Genomic DNA, 17,938 nt, shown 5'->3' with positions numbered 1-17,938 from the left:
CAGGTGTGGTAGCATGCACCTGTAATCCCATCTACTCAGGAGGCTGAGGCAGAAGAATCACTTGAACCTGGGAGGCGGAGGTTGCAGTGAGCCGAGGTAGTGCTACTGCACTCCAGCCTGGGTAACAGAGCAAAACTCAGTCTCAAAAAAAAAAAGGAAATAAATCTGGCCCAAGCATAGTGGCTCACACCTATAATCCCAATACTTTTGGAGGCCAAGGTAGGAGGATCGCTTGAGCCTAGAAGTTTGAGATGAGTCTTAGGCAACATAGTGAGACCCTGTCTCTACAAAAAAAAAATAAAAATTAGCTAGGTGTGGTGGCTCATGCCTATAGTCCCAGCTACCCAGGCTGAGGTGGGAGGATTGCTTGAACCCAGGAGTTTGAGGCTACAGTGAATTATGATCACACCACTGTACTCCAGCCTGGGCGATTAAGAGTGAGACCCCATTTAAAAAAAAAAAAAAAGAATCTGGTGTCAATTATTTATGCTGAAAAGGATATACAGAGTTGAGACATACTATGTCTGATACTTTTGCTTTAGACTGTAATAATTTCATCTTATTTTGAGCAAAAAAAGTAATAATAGGGTATTGGCAGAATGATAGACATATAAATCAATGGTAGAATTGAGAGTACATAAATAAATCCTCACATTTATGGTCAACTGAATTCCAACAAACGTGCCAAGACAAATCAATGGAGAAATGATAAAAGAATAATCTTTTGAACAAATGGTGCTAAAACAACTGGATATCCACATGCAAAGGAAGGAAGTTGGATACCTACCACACACCATATACAAACATTAACTCAAAATGGATCAAAGATCTGAATATAAGAATTAAAGCTGGCTGGGCGTGGCGGCTCACGCCTGTTAATCCCAGTACTTTGGGAGGCCGAGGCGGGCGGGTCACGAGGTCAGGAGATCAAGACCATCCTGGCTAATATGGTGAAACCCCGTCTCTACTAAAAATACAAAAAAAAAAAAAATTAGCCGGGCGCGGTGGCGGGTGCCTTAGTCCCAGCTACTCAGGATGCTGAGGCAGGAGAATGGCGTGAACCCGGGAGGCGGAGCTTGCTGTGAGTGGAGATCGCACCACTACACTCCAGCCTGGGCGACAGAGCAAGACTCTGTCTCAAAAAAAGAAAAAAAAAAAAAAAAGAAAGCTATAAACTTCTTTTTTTATTTTTTTGAATCTTACTCTGTCACCTGGGCTGGAGTGCAGTGGCACAATCACAGCTCACTGCACCCTCAACCTCCTGAGTAGCTGGGACTACAGGCCTGCACCGCCACACCCAGCTAATTTCATACTTAACAGACTAAAGTACACTGTAAACACAACTTTTATATATGCTGGGAAACCAAAAAATTCATGTGACTCACTTTATTGTGCTATTTGCTTTATTGCAGTAATCTGGAACCAACCCTACAGTATCTCTGAGGTATGGCTGTATTTCAAAATCATATCTCTGATAAGGTATTAGTATATTACAAATACCTCTTACAACTCAGTAATAGAAAGGAAAATAACCCAATTAAAATATGGGAAACAAGGAGTTTCTGGTTCCAAATGGTGGCATAGAAGCAAGTTGGCTTCACTGCTTCCCAACAGAAAACTAAAAACGAACATACAGCAGCTCCAAGATTATCAGCAGCAATATCCCAGAACTCTAAATATGAGGATCAGACAGCTCTCACGGCAACAAACAAGTGAAAAAAAACTCTGAACAGACAGTAAGACAACTGGACTTTCATACCTGTGACACCCCTCTCCATAATGTGCCCAGCACCAAGCGTGAGGAAAATTTCCCCAACTCAGTTGCTACACTGGAAAAAGCAGATGGAAGTGAACAACTACTGTCCCACCATCTTAGGTTCCCTGGCAGAAGACCTGTCCCTGCTTCAACCCATGGGAAGCACTGTAAGTACCTGAAGGGAAACTATCCCTGAGGATAGCCAGAGGCTAAGTGGGGAAGCAGAACTACTATTACCAACCCTGGAAACTCTGCTCTGTAACTTGGCCAGAGAAGACACCAAATCAGAGTGGCTGTTCAGCAGATGCACACAGTAGAAGGTATGTCCCACAGGTCCCCTGGGCACAGATGCCTTGCCAGTATTCCCACACTGCCGGGTTATCTTCTTTGTGACCTCCCCCATTCGGGATGGGCAACACTCTGATGGTTCCCTAGAGCCAAGGTAAACCTGGGCTTAAGGCACCATCTAGTGCCTATAAAGAGGCAGCAACCTAGCAGAAAAAAAGGAAGAAATTCAACAAGTAAATTACAAAGACTCTCTAAGTAAACAGATCCAATAAAAACCAAAATAACCCAGACAGACAAGACTGGAATCAATACTCTTTCAATGCAAAGACATAGACATATATCCATAAGAAACAACAGTAAACAGGGAACCATGGCCTCCCCAAACAGACAAAGCAAGGAACCAGTGACTGTCTCTAACAAGATGGCAATATGTGAGCTCTCTGACCAAGAATTCAAAATAGTAGTTTTAAGGAAATTCAGTGATCTCCAAGATAACATAGAAAAGTAATTCAGAAATTTGTCAGAGAAATTTAATAAAGAGATTGAAACTTAAAACAATCAAACTGCTGGGCACAGTGGCTCATGCCTGTAATCCCAACACCGTGGAAGGCTGAGATAGAGTCCTTGGGGCGAGGAGTTTGAGAACAGCCTCAGCAACATAGCAAGACCCCATCTCTACAAAAAAAAACACATGAAAAATTAGCCAAGCACTGTGGTGATCGCCTGTAGTCTTACCTACTCAGGAGGCGGAGGTGGAAGTATTGCTTGAGCCCAGGAGTTCAAGGTTGCAGTGAGCTAGAATTGTACCACTGGACTCCAGGCTGGGTAACAGAGCAAGATCCCATCTCTAAAAAATCATCATCATCATCATCATCATCATCATCATCATCATCAAACAGAAATCCTGGAACTGAGAAATACATTTGCTGAACTGAAAAATTAATCTGAGGCTCTCAACAGCGGAATGGATCAAGCAGAGAATCACTGAGCTCAGAGACAAGCTATCCAAAAACACAGAGAGGAGAAAAAGAAAAAACCAAAGGAATGAACATCACCTACAAGATATAGAAAATTACCTCAAAAGACCCAATCTAAGAATTATAATGTTCAACAAGGTGATGAGCAACAATAATGGGGTAGAAAGCTTATTCAAAGAAATAACAGAAAACTTCTAAAACTTAAGATATAAATATCCAGCTACAGGAAGACCACAGAACACCAGAGTCAACTTAAATGAGTGTACCCCAAGGTACATACTAATCAAACTCTCAACATTGAGAAATAAAGAGAGAAACTTAAAAACAGCAAAAGAAAAGAAGCAAGTAACAAAGGAACTCCAATTCATCTGGCGACAGACTTCTCAACAGAAACTATACAGGCCAGGCCGGGTACAGTGGCTCATGCCTGTAATCCCAGCACTTTGGGAGGCCAAGGCAGGCAGATCACTTGAGGTTAGGAGTTTGAGACCAGTCTGGCCAACATGGTGAAACCCTGTCTCCACTAAAAAAACAGAAATTAGCCAGGCATGGTGGCACATGCCTGTGGTCTCAGCTACTCGGGAGGCTAAGGCAGGAGAATCACTTGAACCTGGGAGCTGGACACTGCGGTGAGCCGAGACTGTGCCACTGCATTCCAGCCTAGGCAAGACTGCAAGATTCTGTCTCAGAAAAAAAAAAAAAAGAAGAAGAAGAAGAAGAAACTATATAGGCCAGGAAGGAGTGGGATGATATTTTCAAGGTTCTGAAAGAAAGAAAACACTACATAGGAATATCATATCCAGCAAAGCCATCCTTCAAATATGAAGGAGTAATAAAGTCTTTCCCAAACAAACACTGAGAGAATTTACCACCAACCAGACCTATCTTAGAAGAAATGCTAAAGGAAGTTCCTCAGACTGAAAGAAAAACACACTAACATGCAGGAAGAAAAAAAACTGAGGGTATAAAACCCACTGGAAAAAGAAATACTTAAATAAACATATAAAATAAATATAAAACACACTGGTACACAGACAACCCCAGAATACTCAAATACTGTACTCATGATGTGCAATCCACGCAAAACTCTAGTATGAAGCCTAGAAACAGAAACAATCAGAGCTGCAGAGACCTATTAAAAGACAGGTAATATAAATATGTAAATTGAGCTAACAAAAAGTCAAAATATGGGGGATGGAGTTAAAGTATAGGGGTATTTTTAGTTTTTTCTTTGTTTCTATTATTTTTTGTGATCAAAGATAAGTCATCTCTTTAAAATAACTTGTTATATCTAAAGATTTTTTTTGTAAGCCTCATGGTAACCACAAAGCAAAAATCTGTAATAGATGCACTAAAAATAAAAAGCAATGAACTAAAACACACCAGAGAAAATCACTTAACCATAAAGGATGACAGTAAGAAAGCAAGAAAAAAGAGGAGTTACAAAACAACCAGGAAACAAGCAACAAATTAGCAATAATAAGTCCTTACTTATCGATAGTAACACTGAATATAAACAGATTCAATTTTCTAAATAAAAGAAATATGGAGTGGCTGAATGGAAAGAAACAAGACTCAACTACATGCTGCCTATAAGAAACCCACTTCGCCCATAAAGGCACATACAGACTCAAAGTGAAGGGTGGAAAAAGATATCTATGCAACTGGAAACCAAAAAAAAACAGGAGTAGCTACATCTATATCAGATAAAATAGACTACAAGTCAAAGACTGTCAAAAGAGACCAAGTCACTATATAATGAAAAATGGACCAACTCGGCTAGAGGATATAACGACTGTAAGTATCTACGCACCCAACACAGCAGCATCCAAGTATATAAATCAATCATTAATAAATCTAAAGGGAGAAATTGACTGCAGTACAATAATAGTAGAGTCTTCAACATTCCACTCTCAGTAATGGCCAGATGATCCAGACCAAAAAAAAAATCAACAAAGAAACATCAGAGGTAAACTACACACTAGACCAAATAGACCTGAATCTTTACAGATCATTTCACCCAACTGTTACAGAATATACATTCTTTTCATCAGCATATGGAACATTCTCCCCTACAGACAACATCTTATACCACAAAACAAGTCTCAACAAATTCAAAAGTAGAATCATATCAAATAGCTTTTCTTTTTTCTTTTTTCTTTTTTTTTTTTTCGTAGAGATAGGATCTTGCCATGTTGCCCAGGCTCATCTGAAACTCCTCACCTCAAGCAATCCTCCCACCTGAGTCTCTCATAGTGCTAGGATTACAGGCATGGGCCACTATGCCCAGCTCAGGTATCTTTTCTGACCACAATAGAATAAAACTAGAAATTAATAACAAGAGGAACCTTAGAAACTATATAAACACATGCAAATTAAACAACATACACCTGAACAACCAAATAGGTCAATGAAAAAATTGGGAAGAAATTTAAAATTTTCTTGAAACAAATGAAAATGGAAAAACAACATACCAAAATCTCTAGGACATGGCAAAAGCGATACTAAGAGGGAAGTTTATAGCAATAAATGTCTGTATCAAAAAAGTAGAACGACTCCGAATAATCTAATGATGCACCAAGGAAATAGAAAAGTAAGAACAAACTAAACTCAAAAATACTAGAAAGAAAGAAATAATAAAGATCAGAGCATAAATACATGAAATTAAAACTAAAAAATACAGAAGATTAAGGAAACTTCGAGAGCCTCAAGGTTCTCTCCATAGTCCAACAGGTGTCCATGCCCAGAAGAGATCTTGTAGACACACTCCCACAGCAAAGCCTGACTCTATGCTGTTTGTTGAGACGGTCTTATCTTAAAAGTACAGAGTCAATACCAGGCTGGTGATGAAGTCACCTGGGTCAAGGTTCCAGAGTGGTCTTCCTTCTTATAGTGCCTCAAACTATATTTGTTTGCTACCTGTTGCCTAGAGTATTAAAAGGTTCTGTTCAGCTATTGTCCTGACAGATGATTCAACAGGTGATTCCGAAAAAAAAAAAAGGAAAAAATAATGTTGATCAGTGCTCAAGTTGTAAATCAACTCTCTCCAAACTAACCTCACCTTTCAGGAGGTTCAACCACAATGGGGGAACCAGGACAACGCTAATGATCTCTCCTAGAGATCAAGGTACATGAGAAACAAATGGGTGCTCAAAGAACCAAAAACAGCAACAATGACTCCTGCACACCTAGAAAAAGATGAGCTGTTCTGAAGACATGGGGAAAGGGAGCCACCAGCACATAAAATGGTGCAGTCACTGTGGAAACCTGTCTGGCAGTTCCTCAAAAAGCTAAACAGAGTTACCACAACCTGCTATTCCACCCCGAGGTAGATACCCAGAAAAACTGAAACATACATCCACACATAAATTTCTGCACGAATGCTCGTATCAGCATTATCCATAACAGCCAAAAGGTGGAAACAACCCAAATGCCTGTTTATTGACCCTTCACTGCTGACTTAGACTCTGACAACAGAAGACCAGTAAGTTTAAGCTCAAAACTGGCTCCTTATTCTTCCACATGCAGAGTCACACAATTCTAGGACTGGGATACCATAATTGTCATCTAGTGTCAGACTCTTCTCAGAAGACAAAAACCGAAGGTCATATATTCAAGAATACAGGGTTAGTCAGTGGCAGAAGCAGCAATAGACATGGGGCCTCAAGCCCCACCTGGCCTTTTCTGCACGCCACACTGCATCCATGTGTTGGTGTGAGTGTGTGGAGGAGGAGGGACTGGCAGGCCAAGAGCAGCCACGGTCACTGACACAAAGGTGCTCTGCTGGTAACTTTGTGTAACTAGGAAGGTCCCTGGAAGACTAAGCTGGATCCAGTCCTGCCCCCAAATTATCAATCATCAAAAAGTAATTTTGATGCTGCAATTATTATCTAATATTATTTGAATACATAAACCAGAGACAAGGAGTACAATCATGATTTTCAAATCACTGAAAAGCAGAACAAGCATTTAGAAAAGTTTTCACTAGCAAGTTAAGCAGTTAATCTTCACAGGACTGTGAAGATTTCCGTCTCTTTTACGCTCTTCATTTGCCCTCTTATCCAAGTTACTGGAAACAATCACATTGCTATCAATGTGCTATCATTTACTACAGTTCAGTAGAAAATCCACAATACGTAAAGTAATTAGAGCAGATGTTACTATTCCACCTTACAGACGTCCAGAGACATCCTGGGAAGTAGATTCACTGGGCCAAACCTCCTCTGCACTACACTAACTTATCATTAAAGAACAGTGACTACAGTTGAGTAGAAATTAAACAATTTCAATGTTTAAATAAATTCCTGATTTCCAGCTTTAGCTTAGGATATGGAAAACTGGTAACAGCTACCCCATTCTTTCCAGGGGCAGAGGGAGAGATAATTTACCAAAATTACAGGTGTTCTTGAACACATTAGAGAGCTAAGGCTGGACATCAGCAAACCAATCTGAAAAATGACGAAAGGCAGCAGCCTCCAAGCAGATACATGAAGCAAGCACTGGCTCACCTGGGGCATATGCTGGACACCATACAAGGCAGCAAAAAAAAAAAAAAATCCAGCTAAAATATTGAACAAATCAGAAAATCAGTGGTTGCCTTGGGCTGGTGATGAGTGGAGAACTGGACTACGGAAGGATGAGGTGCAGGAAGTCTGGGGGAAGGAATTAGTTCCACAACCTAATTGTGGTGGCTAAATGACTGCATACTTTTGTAGAAATTTACAGAACTGCAAAAAGGTTTAAAAAAAAAAAAACTAAAGAATGAATTCACTGTATGTAAAATTTTAAAAAGAACATTTGTTTCAGAAGGAAAAGGATCCATTTGACAGCTAACCCATGGTCTCTATTACCTATCCCCACAGAATAGTCTTGGTATGTGAGACTCATAAGCCCCCAAGGCCTCTGCAAATCAGCACTTTAATAAAATATTCTTCCCAGTCGAATTCATTAACATGCAAATATAAGTGCCCACTATCCAACTCTTCATAAGAGTTCCTATGTAAACCACCACAAACACAGGAAAACAAAGCCACGCTGAGCTTGAATGCTGGGCAACAAGGTGGCTTCACTCACAGCCCACTGCCTCACCAGCATGTCAGCCAGCAATTCAGGCAGTTCAAATCCACAACCAGCAACATGACAAGTCGCATAGGTCATACGCCTTTGGGGTCACTTGCAAAGAGAAGAAAACGCAAATTATTTAATTTGCAAATGTCTTCTGTTAAAAGACTACCTTCAAACAATTTTTTTAAGGGAGGGCAATGCAAGCCTGCTACAACTGTAGGTGCCATGATGAACGTACAGAATGCTGCCCTGCACTGGAGTAAGGAATAGCCAGAAAACATCACAGTCTCAGCATCCACCCCGCAAGAACTATCATCAAGTTTTAAGGGATTAAGAAACAAATGTCTACACAGGACCTACCCCATTAGGATTTCAATAAAAGAATAATAACACCATAAGAAAAATAAAATTTTCTCTCACTTTAACAGCAGAGAATTTTCCTAAGAACAGCATGGGAAAATAATAATAAACCAGAGATTAAAGATCAATGTAAAAAAAAAAAGTCTGAAATTAAATAATTCAAACTTAAAGCTGCTGGGACTTTAAATTATCCCAACCATTGTGAGGAATGTAGCTATGCGGCTGCAAATTCTGCCTTTTTCTTTCCTGTAAATAATTAAGACCAAACTGCTGGAGATAAGACTTCCTCAGATAACCCTCCTTGGAATGTAGCAATCTATAAACAGTCAAATCACTGTGGCACACACACTGATCTTGTATGGAAAATGTTCTAATCCTGCTGGAACTTCTCTATCTCTGCCTGTATCAGTGAAATCTTCTTCACTTTGGAACCCTGACCCCATTGGTTTGAAGTTGGTGTTTCTGAGTGGCCATTGTCAAGCTCTGTGCACAAATAAACTCTGTACTTAGTCATATTTTCTGAATCTCGTTGTTTAAGGCTGGTAAGTCACAGCAATGTATTGAACCATTTCACTGACTTCAGAACAAAGAGCCTCAATACTCACCAGTACATTCCACCTCTTTCTATACTGAGAATTTTTTTTTTTTTTTTAGAGACAGAGTCTTGCTCTGTCACCCAGGGTGGAGTGTAGTGGCACAATCTCAGCTCACTACAACCTCCACCTCCCAGGTTCAAGCGATTCTCCTGCCTCAGCCTCCTGAGTAGCTGGGATTACAGGTGCACAACACCACACCTGGCTAATTTTTTTGTATTTTTGGTAGAGACAGGGTTTCCCCATGTTGGCCAGGCTGGTCTCGAACTCCTCCTGACTTCAAGTGATCCACCCGCCTCAAGCCTCCCAAAATGCTGGGATTACAGGCATGAGCCACCGTGCCTTGCCTCTATACTAAGAAATTATTTAGTCCCTGGACTTTATCCCTTATGACAGTTCTGATATGGAATTTTATCATAACTCTCAGGGAAAGGTTTACTTTATTATCTTTTAGGAGAATTTTACTGAAGAGGCAATTTAGGTTTTTGGAATTATATAATTATTATACTAAAACAATAGCAAAGAGCTCAGTTTAAGCTTAGCTTAAGGCTTTTACTTTAGCCAGCTAGACAGTAAAATTATAATTCTGAATAAAGCAGCTAAACTTAGTTGTTTTTTTCTGTCAAGGTACATAACTACACAGAACATGCAAACTCATGTTTCCTTCACATCATTCATTCTTAATAACTGATACTTATCAGAATCACCTGGGGTGATGTTCCAAAATAAACACACCTGGTACCTATCCCAGATCTATGGAATCAGATTATCCAGGGTGCTCCCCAGCATTAATATCTGAAAACACTCCTGAGAGATGTTTACACACTCTCAACCCTGACTGTAAACACCAGTCTCCACAACAGTCACTACAGCTGAAAAGAATTACAGGCACATTTCATTTTATTGCATTCGCTGTATTGTGCTTTGCAGATACTGTTTTTTTACAAATTGAAGGAATGTGGCAACCCTGCATTAAGCAAGTGTTGGTGCCATTTTTCCAACAGTATGTGCTTATTTCATGTCTCTGTGTCACCTTTTGGTAATTCTTGCAATAGTTGAAATTTTTCATTATTATTACATCTGTTATGGTCATCTGTGATCAGTGATCTTTGATGTTACCACTGTAATTGTTTTGGGGCACCATGAGCCACACCCATATAAGACAGCAAATTTAATCAATACATGCTACTTATCTTCTGATTTTTCCAGTGACTGGCCATTCCCGTTTCTCTCCCTCTCCTATGAACTTGCTATTCCCTGAGATACAATATTGAAATTAGGCCAGTTAATAACCCTACAGTGACCTCTAAATGTTCAAGCAAAAGGAAAAGGTACATATCTGAAAGCAAAAGCTAGAAATGATTAAGCTTAGCGAAGAAGGCATGGCCAAAGCTGAGACCTGCTGAAAGTTAGACCTCTTGCACCAAACAGCCAAGTTATGACTGCAAATGCAAAGTTCTTGATAGAAATTAAAAGCTCTATTCCAGTGAACACATGAATGATAACGCAAAACAGCCTTATTGCTGATATGGAGAACGCCCAAGTATTCTAGACAGAAGATCAAAAATCATCAAAAATCCCGTAAGCCAAAGCCTAATTCAGAGAAAAGCCCTAATGCTGTTCAATTCTGTGAAGGCTGACAGGGGTAAGGAAGCTGCAGAAGAAAAGCTGGAAGCTAGTACAGGTTGCTTCATGAGGTTTAAGGAAAGAAGTTGTCTCTATAACATAAAAGTACAACGTGCAGCAGCAAGTGCTGATGGAGAAGCTGCAGCAAGTTATCCAGAAGATCTAAGATCACTGCCGTGGGTGGTTACACTAAACAAGAGATTTTCAATGTAGACAAAGTAGCTTTCTATTGGAAGAAGACGCCATCTAGGACTTTCACCGCTAGAGGAAAGTCAATGCCTGGCTTCAAAGCATCAAAAGACAGGCTGACTCTCTTGTTAGGGGCCAATGGTGCTGGTGACTTTAATTGAAGTCAATGCTCATTTAAAGCCAATGCCCATTTAACCATTCTGAAAATCCTACAGCCCTTAAGAATTATGCTAACTCTACTATTGCCTATGCTCTAGAAATAGAAAAACAAAGCCTGGATGACAGCACACCTGTTTACAGCATACTTTACTGAATATTTTCAGCCCACTGTTGAGACCTACTGCTCAGAAACGATTTCTTTCAAAATACTACTGTTCATTGACAATGCACCTGGTCAATCAAGAGCCATGATGGAGAGGTATAAGGAGAGTAATGTTGACTCCATGCCTGCTAATACAAGATCTATTCTTCAGCTCATACATCAAAAAGAAATTTCAACTTTCAAGTCCTATTTTTTTTTAAGAACTACATTTCATAAGGCTACAGATGCCATAGACAGTGATTCCTCTGATGGACCTGGGTGAAGTAAACTGAAAACCTTCTAAAAAGGATTCACCTTTCTAGATGCCATTAAGAATATTCATGATTCAGCCGGGCACAGTGGCTTATGCCTATAATCCCAGCACTTTGGGAGGCTGAGGTGGGCAGATCACCTGAGGTCGGGAGTTCAAGACCAGCTGGCCAACATGGAGAAATCCCATCACTACTAAAAATACAAAATTAGCCAGGTGTGCTGATGCATGCCTGTAATCCCAGCTACTCGGGAGGCTGAGGCAGGAGAATCGCTTAAATCCAGGAGGTGGAGGTTGCAGTGAGCCGAGATCGCGCCATTGCACTCCAGCCTGGGCAACAAGAGAATATTCATGATTCATGGGAGGAGGTCAAAATAACGACATTAACAGGAGTTTGGAAGAAGTTGATTTCAATCCTCATAGATGACTTTGAAGGGTTCATAACTTCAGTGGAGTAAGTAACTACAGACGTGGTGGTAGAAACAACGGATGAGTTGCTTCTTATGGAAGAACAAAGAAAGTGGTTTCTTGAGATGGAATATACTCTTGGTGAAGATGCTAAGACACTGTTAGCAATTGTTGAAATAAGAACAAAAGATTCAGAATATTACATAAACTTAGTCGACAAAGCAGCAGCAGGGTTTGAGAGGGCTGACTCCAATTTTGAAAGATATTCTACTGTGGAAAAAATGCTATCAAACAGCATCACATGCTACACAGAAATCTTACATGAAAGAAAGAGTTAAGCAATGTGGCAAACTTCATTGCTGCCTCATTTTAAGAAATTGCCACAGCCACCCCAACCTTCAGAAACTACCACCCTGATCAGTTAGCAGTCATCAATATCATGGCAAGACCCTCAACCAGCAAAAAATTGTAACTTGCTGAAGGCTCAGGTGATCATTAGCATTTTTAGCAATAAAGAATTTTCTAATTAAATTTTATACATTGTGTTTTAGACATAATGCTATTGTACATATAACAGACTACAGTATAGTGTAAACATAATTTGTATATGCACTGAGAAACCAAAAAAATTCATGTGACTCGTTTGTTATTGCAATATTTGCTCTATTGCAGTGGTCTGGAACCAAACATGCAATATCTCCAAAGTATGCTTGCACTTACTTGTTACAATTCCAGCCAGAGCAAAAACAAACTGATTTTCATCCGAATCAAGCTCCTTGATATCACCATCTAGCGACTTCACAAAACTCTCCATCGTTTGACCAGTGATGCTGAAAAACTTCAAGGCTTTATCCTGAAAGTTTGAAAATCAAAGTGTCATATCTTTTTACAGACACTAGTGTGAAAACATTTTAAAAGTGCAGGATACAGAAGATTCTAGTTTTAATTGTAGAATATTGTAAAATCTATTCCCTCATTAAAAGTTCCCATTAAAAGAACAGAGAAAGCAGCTTGAGGCATGCAGGAGCAACGAAACTACCCCGAAGATTGGTGGACTCTTCATATGCATAAATATGAAATAGGACAAATGTACGTGATGATGAAAGTAAATGGGAAGAATTCACTCAAAATGTAATAAAAATATACTAGAAAAACATGCTGTCTATTTGCTCTGAGCATTAAACCGGAGGTGTTCAAACCTTTAGCATAACTTTTTTCAAAAAAAAAAAACCTTAATGGACACATGTAAAAGAGGTAAAGACTGGCTCCTCTGGTAGTTTAAATCTTCATCACTTGGCAAAAAGCATTTCCAAGTTTGAACCTTTGAGTTACTTCCTTTGGGGTGCTAGAGTTCTGAAGAAGAATTTTAAAACCAATGTACATTTTAACACAGTTAAAAAAATGGAAATATTTGCATTTACAAATGATACAAGAAAACTTCATGGATGATCAAATAATCTAAAACTGGGTTGTGGTGATGGTTAATGCAACTCTAGAAATTTGCTAAAAACCACTAAATTGTACATTTACAATCTTATAGTATGTAAATGAAACCTAATAAAGCTCAACAAACTTTTTAAAACACATTTAGTCTTTCTACCTAAAGTCAAACACAACTGTTATTTCTATGAGCAGTAAGTAATTTCTCACTGGTTTCCTGCCACACATCCGCCTCTTCTCCTTCATTTCCAGTCATGATCATGCCGTGCTCCCAGAGTCAAACACTGATCTTTTTTGGCTCCTTTTGTCCCCTCCAGGTGCCCACTCTGCCCGGCCATCACATCTGCCTCAACTGCCATGGATCTCATACATGTTCCTTCTTTCCCATCTCCCCTGCAGAGGGCCAGGCTCACTCCAGCCAGACCAGCTAGAATGACCACCTCATCAGTCATCCTGTCTAGACGCGATGTGCCACAACTCCACCTCCTAATCCATCCTCACTCACTGTCAGGTGAATCTTCCTAAAATTCTGCTCTTATCCTATCACTCTATTACTGAAAAACCCTTAGGGAAAATCCGGTCTTACCATCTACAGGACGAATCATCACATCCCAGCCTACATTTAAGCTTTATCTCCCCACTACTCTATTACATTAACTCTCTCCACTGTGTCAACTGACCTACTCACTGTCCTGAAACAAAACCACCCATTTTCTGCCATTTCTACCTATTCTTCAAGGCCCATTTCAAATTTATCCCCTTCTGTGAAGTTCCCTGATAAACGCCTGCACACATGCATACATGTACGTGCACATGCTCCCACACACACACACACTCACACACACATTCTCCCACACACACACACGCTCACACACACACACACCCGCTCCCACACACACATTCTCCCACACACACAGACGCTCCCACACACACAGGCTCCCACACACACACATGCTCCACACACACACACGCTCCCACACACACACGCTCCCCCACACACACGCTCCCACACATACACACGCTCCCACACATACACACGCTCCCACACATGCTCCCCACACACACATGCTCCCCACACACGCTCCCCCCACACACACCCACACACTCACATGCTCCCCCACACATGCTCACACGCATGCTCCCACACACACATGCACACACACAGGCTCACACACACACACTTACACACACACTCCCCCACACACACTCCCACAAACATGCTCCCACACACGCTCCCCCACACACACATGCTCCCCACATACACACATATGCTCTCACACACACACACTCACACACACGCTCATACACACACGCTCACACACGCTGCCACACACACACACAGTTGAACCTTGAAAACAAAGGGTTTAAACTGCACAGGTCCACTTACACAAGAATTTTCTTCAGTAAAAGTTACACCGAGTGTGTCTGCTGCTCCAGCCTCCCCTTCCACCTCCTCCACCTCTACTACCCCTTAGACAGCAAGGCCAACCCAACCACTCCTCTTCCTCCTCTTCAGCCTACTCAATTTGAAGATGATGAGGGTGAAGACCTTCATGATGATCTAACATATAAAAAATGTGTTAATCAACTATTTATGTTATCAGTAAGGCTTCCAGCCAACAGTAGAGAGAGTCAAAAGTTCTATGTGGCTTTTCGACTGTGCAGCGGGTCAGCGCTCCTAACCTCCATGTTGCTCAAGTTTCAACTGCATCTATATGTATGTGTGTATGTATAAACACACATACACATCTACATACATGTATATATGTTAGATAACATAATATTCAATAAATTAAATACTACATTAACCATGAGATAATATATATATAAGCACTTTTGATCATGTTAAACACATGTAAAGTATTAATACTGAAGTGGTAATATGTCCACATATACCACAAGGTCTCCTGGAGAGAAGGGATCTCATTTCATTCACTTTGCATCAGGTTACAATGAACCATATACGATAGGTATTCAATAACTAGCTGATGAATGAACAAAAGAAAATGGAAACATATGGACTTAGTCTTTAAATGCCTTAATAAGCTATATGCTCTAAGTTACACAAGCATTAATCAACAATATCTAGAGAGCCCACTGACCATACTTACTCCTCCCAAAATGGCCTTGACAACTTCCTCACTGCTGGAGACACCCCACAAGAGGGTACAGGCTGCTGCTCCCATTTCTGTACAATACTCTGCCTGCTGCAGGAGTTGCTGCTTCACTTCATTCACCTGCTGCCGAAGAGCCAGTTTCTCCTGAAAGCAAAACAAAATCGAAAAATAAATAATAGCATTCAACCTTGACATATCTTTATTACATTTCCTCTTTCATAAAGATATTTATTAAAGAAATGCACGTATAATTATAGAAAATAGTTGCAAATGAAAGCTAGTCCTAAGAGATCCATAATCTATATCTACAAAAGAAATTTCAAAGGCAAAAATATTTGAGAAATATCTGAGGAAAGAACATACTACCACATTATGGCTGATAAACCCACAGAGCTGAATTCATCTGCTTTAAGTAACTATATGAAATATCTCAAGCCCCAAGTGACTATACCCAGAACCAGCACCAACCGAGGCTTCTGAACAAAAACAACCTCACAAAGCAATTTACCCAGAGAGCAACATTTCTAAGACAGGAGACTGCCTCCTCCAAATGGCTCACTCCACTGAAAAAACGCCATCTGCCAGAGGCAGACACCAAATAAAAGGCACTTGGACATCAGGATTTGTAAAAAAAGAAGTACTTTAGAAAAACTCATTCTATATAAACATATCCTTCAGTCCTCATGAGAATATTGCCAAAGGTGCCAGTAAATATAAAATACAATCTGTGAAGCTAAACAGGGAAAGAAAACCTAAAATCTAAGACCAGGTAGGAAAGATGGGAGGAGGGGCAAAAATAAGTGTGAACGCTGGGAGTCCTATTCATGCCCTGGTGCAGCAAGCCAGTGCTAGTCTAAGAAGAAGATGGAGGCTAGGAAGAGTTTCCTACTCTCCCACCAGCAAGCAGTGTCTGAGGTGACCTGTAGCTGGGCAAGTCTCTGCCATGGCACTCTTCACAAGGGAAACACAGGGAATGGCCGTCCTGATGGCCCTCCTGACAACACAAGCACACTTCGAGGATTCACCTTGAGTGTACTACTAGAGTGATGGGGGGCTTTCTGTCCTCTCCAACCACCAGCACCAGGTACCTGAAATTCCCTTAAAAGGTGATAGCATTTCCTGATTTAATAAGACAAAAACTGAAAAATATAAAACCCTAGTTAAATTCATTTACACCAAATGTAATTAGTTACATAAACCACAAAGCTAAAGTATATTAAATGTTGTAGGTTTTCTTTTAGAGAGATAAATACAAGACAAAGTAGAGGGGGCTTTTCACCCCCTAGAGGAAAAAGGGAGCTTTGGAGCCACAAATCAAAACTGTTGACCTCATAACTCAGATTAGGGTGGCCCACTCATAGTTACCTGGAGACAATGCACTTGGCATATAGAGATTCATACACATTCATACATATATGCACACATGTATTTAAGAAAAAAATGGCCACTGAGCCTCTGGCACATGCTAATACTGCATCATGTGATCTGTCAACTCTGGGTTTTTAATGTCTTCATTATAACAACAATCTGGACTCCTAGATTCATCCTTCCAGTGTATGTAGCTGAACACAAGTCATGGTGACACATGAAGAAAACTATGTCACAGCACTTCCTTTTGGAATTCTAGCTTTTCTCACAACTTAAGTTGTCTGCATCTCAGTTAGTCAGGATATGGTGGTTCTTCTGCATGACCACAAAAAGACTACTGAGAAGGACCAGGCAGGACTTTGCTCACTACAGTCACATTTGGTAGTTGCAGGAGGATATTCCCCAATGCAGGGTTCCACACACAGTACAACAATATAAAATTTAAAAAAAACCTCAAAGAAAATCATAGCATTCCCAGTAACATCAAAAATAAGAATTTTTTAAAGTGCAAGACCTATACAATGAAAACTACAAAGCATTACTGAAAGAAGGTAAAGAAGAGCTAAATAAAGAGATATACCATGTTCAAAAATTGGTAGGATGTCAATTCTTCCCAAACTGATCTACAGATTCAACACAATCCCTATCAAAATCTCAGCAGACTTCTGTACAAAGTGATAATCTGATTCTAAAATTTCTATGGAAATTCAAAAGACTCAGAATATCTAAAAAGTTGTCTGAAAAAGAAGAACAATGTTAGAAGACTAACAGTGCCTGATTTAGAGGAAAAACAAACTAATTATAAACCTACCAAAATAGAACCATTGTGGCATTGGTATAAGGATGGACATATAGATCAGTGAAAACACTGACATGTCAATTGATTTTAACAAAGGTGCCAATGTAATTCAATGGAAAAAGTATAGTCTTTTCAACAACTGATGCTAAAACAACTGAATATTCATATGCAAAAAAAATTAATTCAAAATGAATCACAGGGCCAGGCGCAGTGGCTCACACCTATAATCCTAGCATTCTGGGAGGCTGAGGTGGGTGGATTGCTTGAGGTCAGGAGTTCAAGTCTAGCCTGACCAACATGGTGAAACCCCGTCTCTACTAAAAATACAAAAGTTAGCTGAGCATGGTGGCACAGGCCTGTAATCCCACCTATAATCCCACC

General features: G+C 40.1%; 1 protein-coding gene across 6 annotated transcripts in view; it reads right to left on the bottom strand.

The window, feature by feature from the left end:
- The window catches only part of HSF2BP (heat shock transcription factor 2 binding protein), a 156,403-nt gene that overhangs the window by 121,725 nt on the left and 16,740 nt on the right, over positions 1-17,938 (bottom strand). For 4 of the 6 annotated variants that reach the window (XM_058427936.1, XM_058427938.1, XM_058427937.1 and 1 more), the window contains exons 5-6: positions 15,376-15,534; positions 12,554-12,686 (exon numbers count right to left, since the gene is read on the bottom strand). In XM_058427936.1, the coding sequence (XP_058283919.1) occupies positions 12,554-12,686; positions 15,376-15,534 (292 nt within the window). The remainder of the gene's footprint in view (positions 1-12,553; positions 12,687-15,375; positions 15,535-17,938) is intronic. The other 2 variants (XM_032175366.2, XM_058427935.1) reach the window with 1 other exon arrangement.

The sequence above is a fragment of the Hylobates moloch genome, unplaced genomic scaffold, assembly GCF_009828535.3.
Source record: "Hylobates moloch isolate HMO894 unplaced genomic scaffold, HMol_V3 SCAFFOLD_14, whole genome shotgun sequence".
NCBI lineage: Eukaryota > Metazoa > Chordata > Mammalia > Primates > Hylobatidae > Hylobates > Hylobates moloch.
The sequence above is the reverse complement of the archived record's forward strand: the minus strand, read 5'-3'. Positions and strand labels throughout refer to the sequence as shown.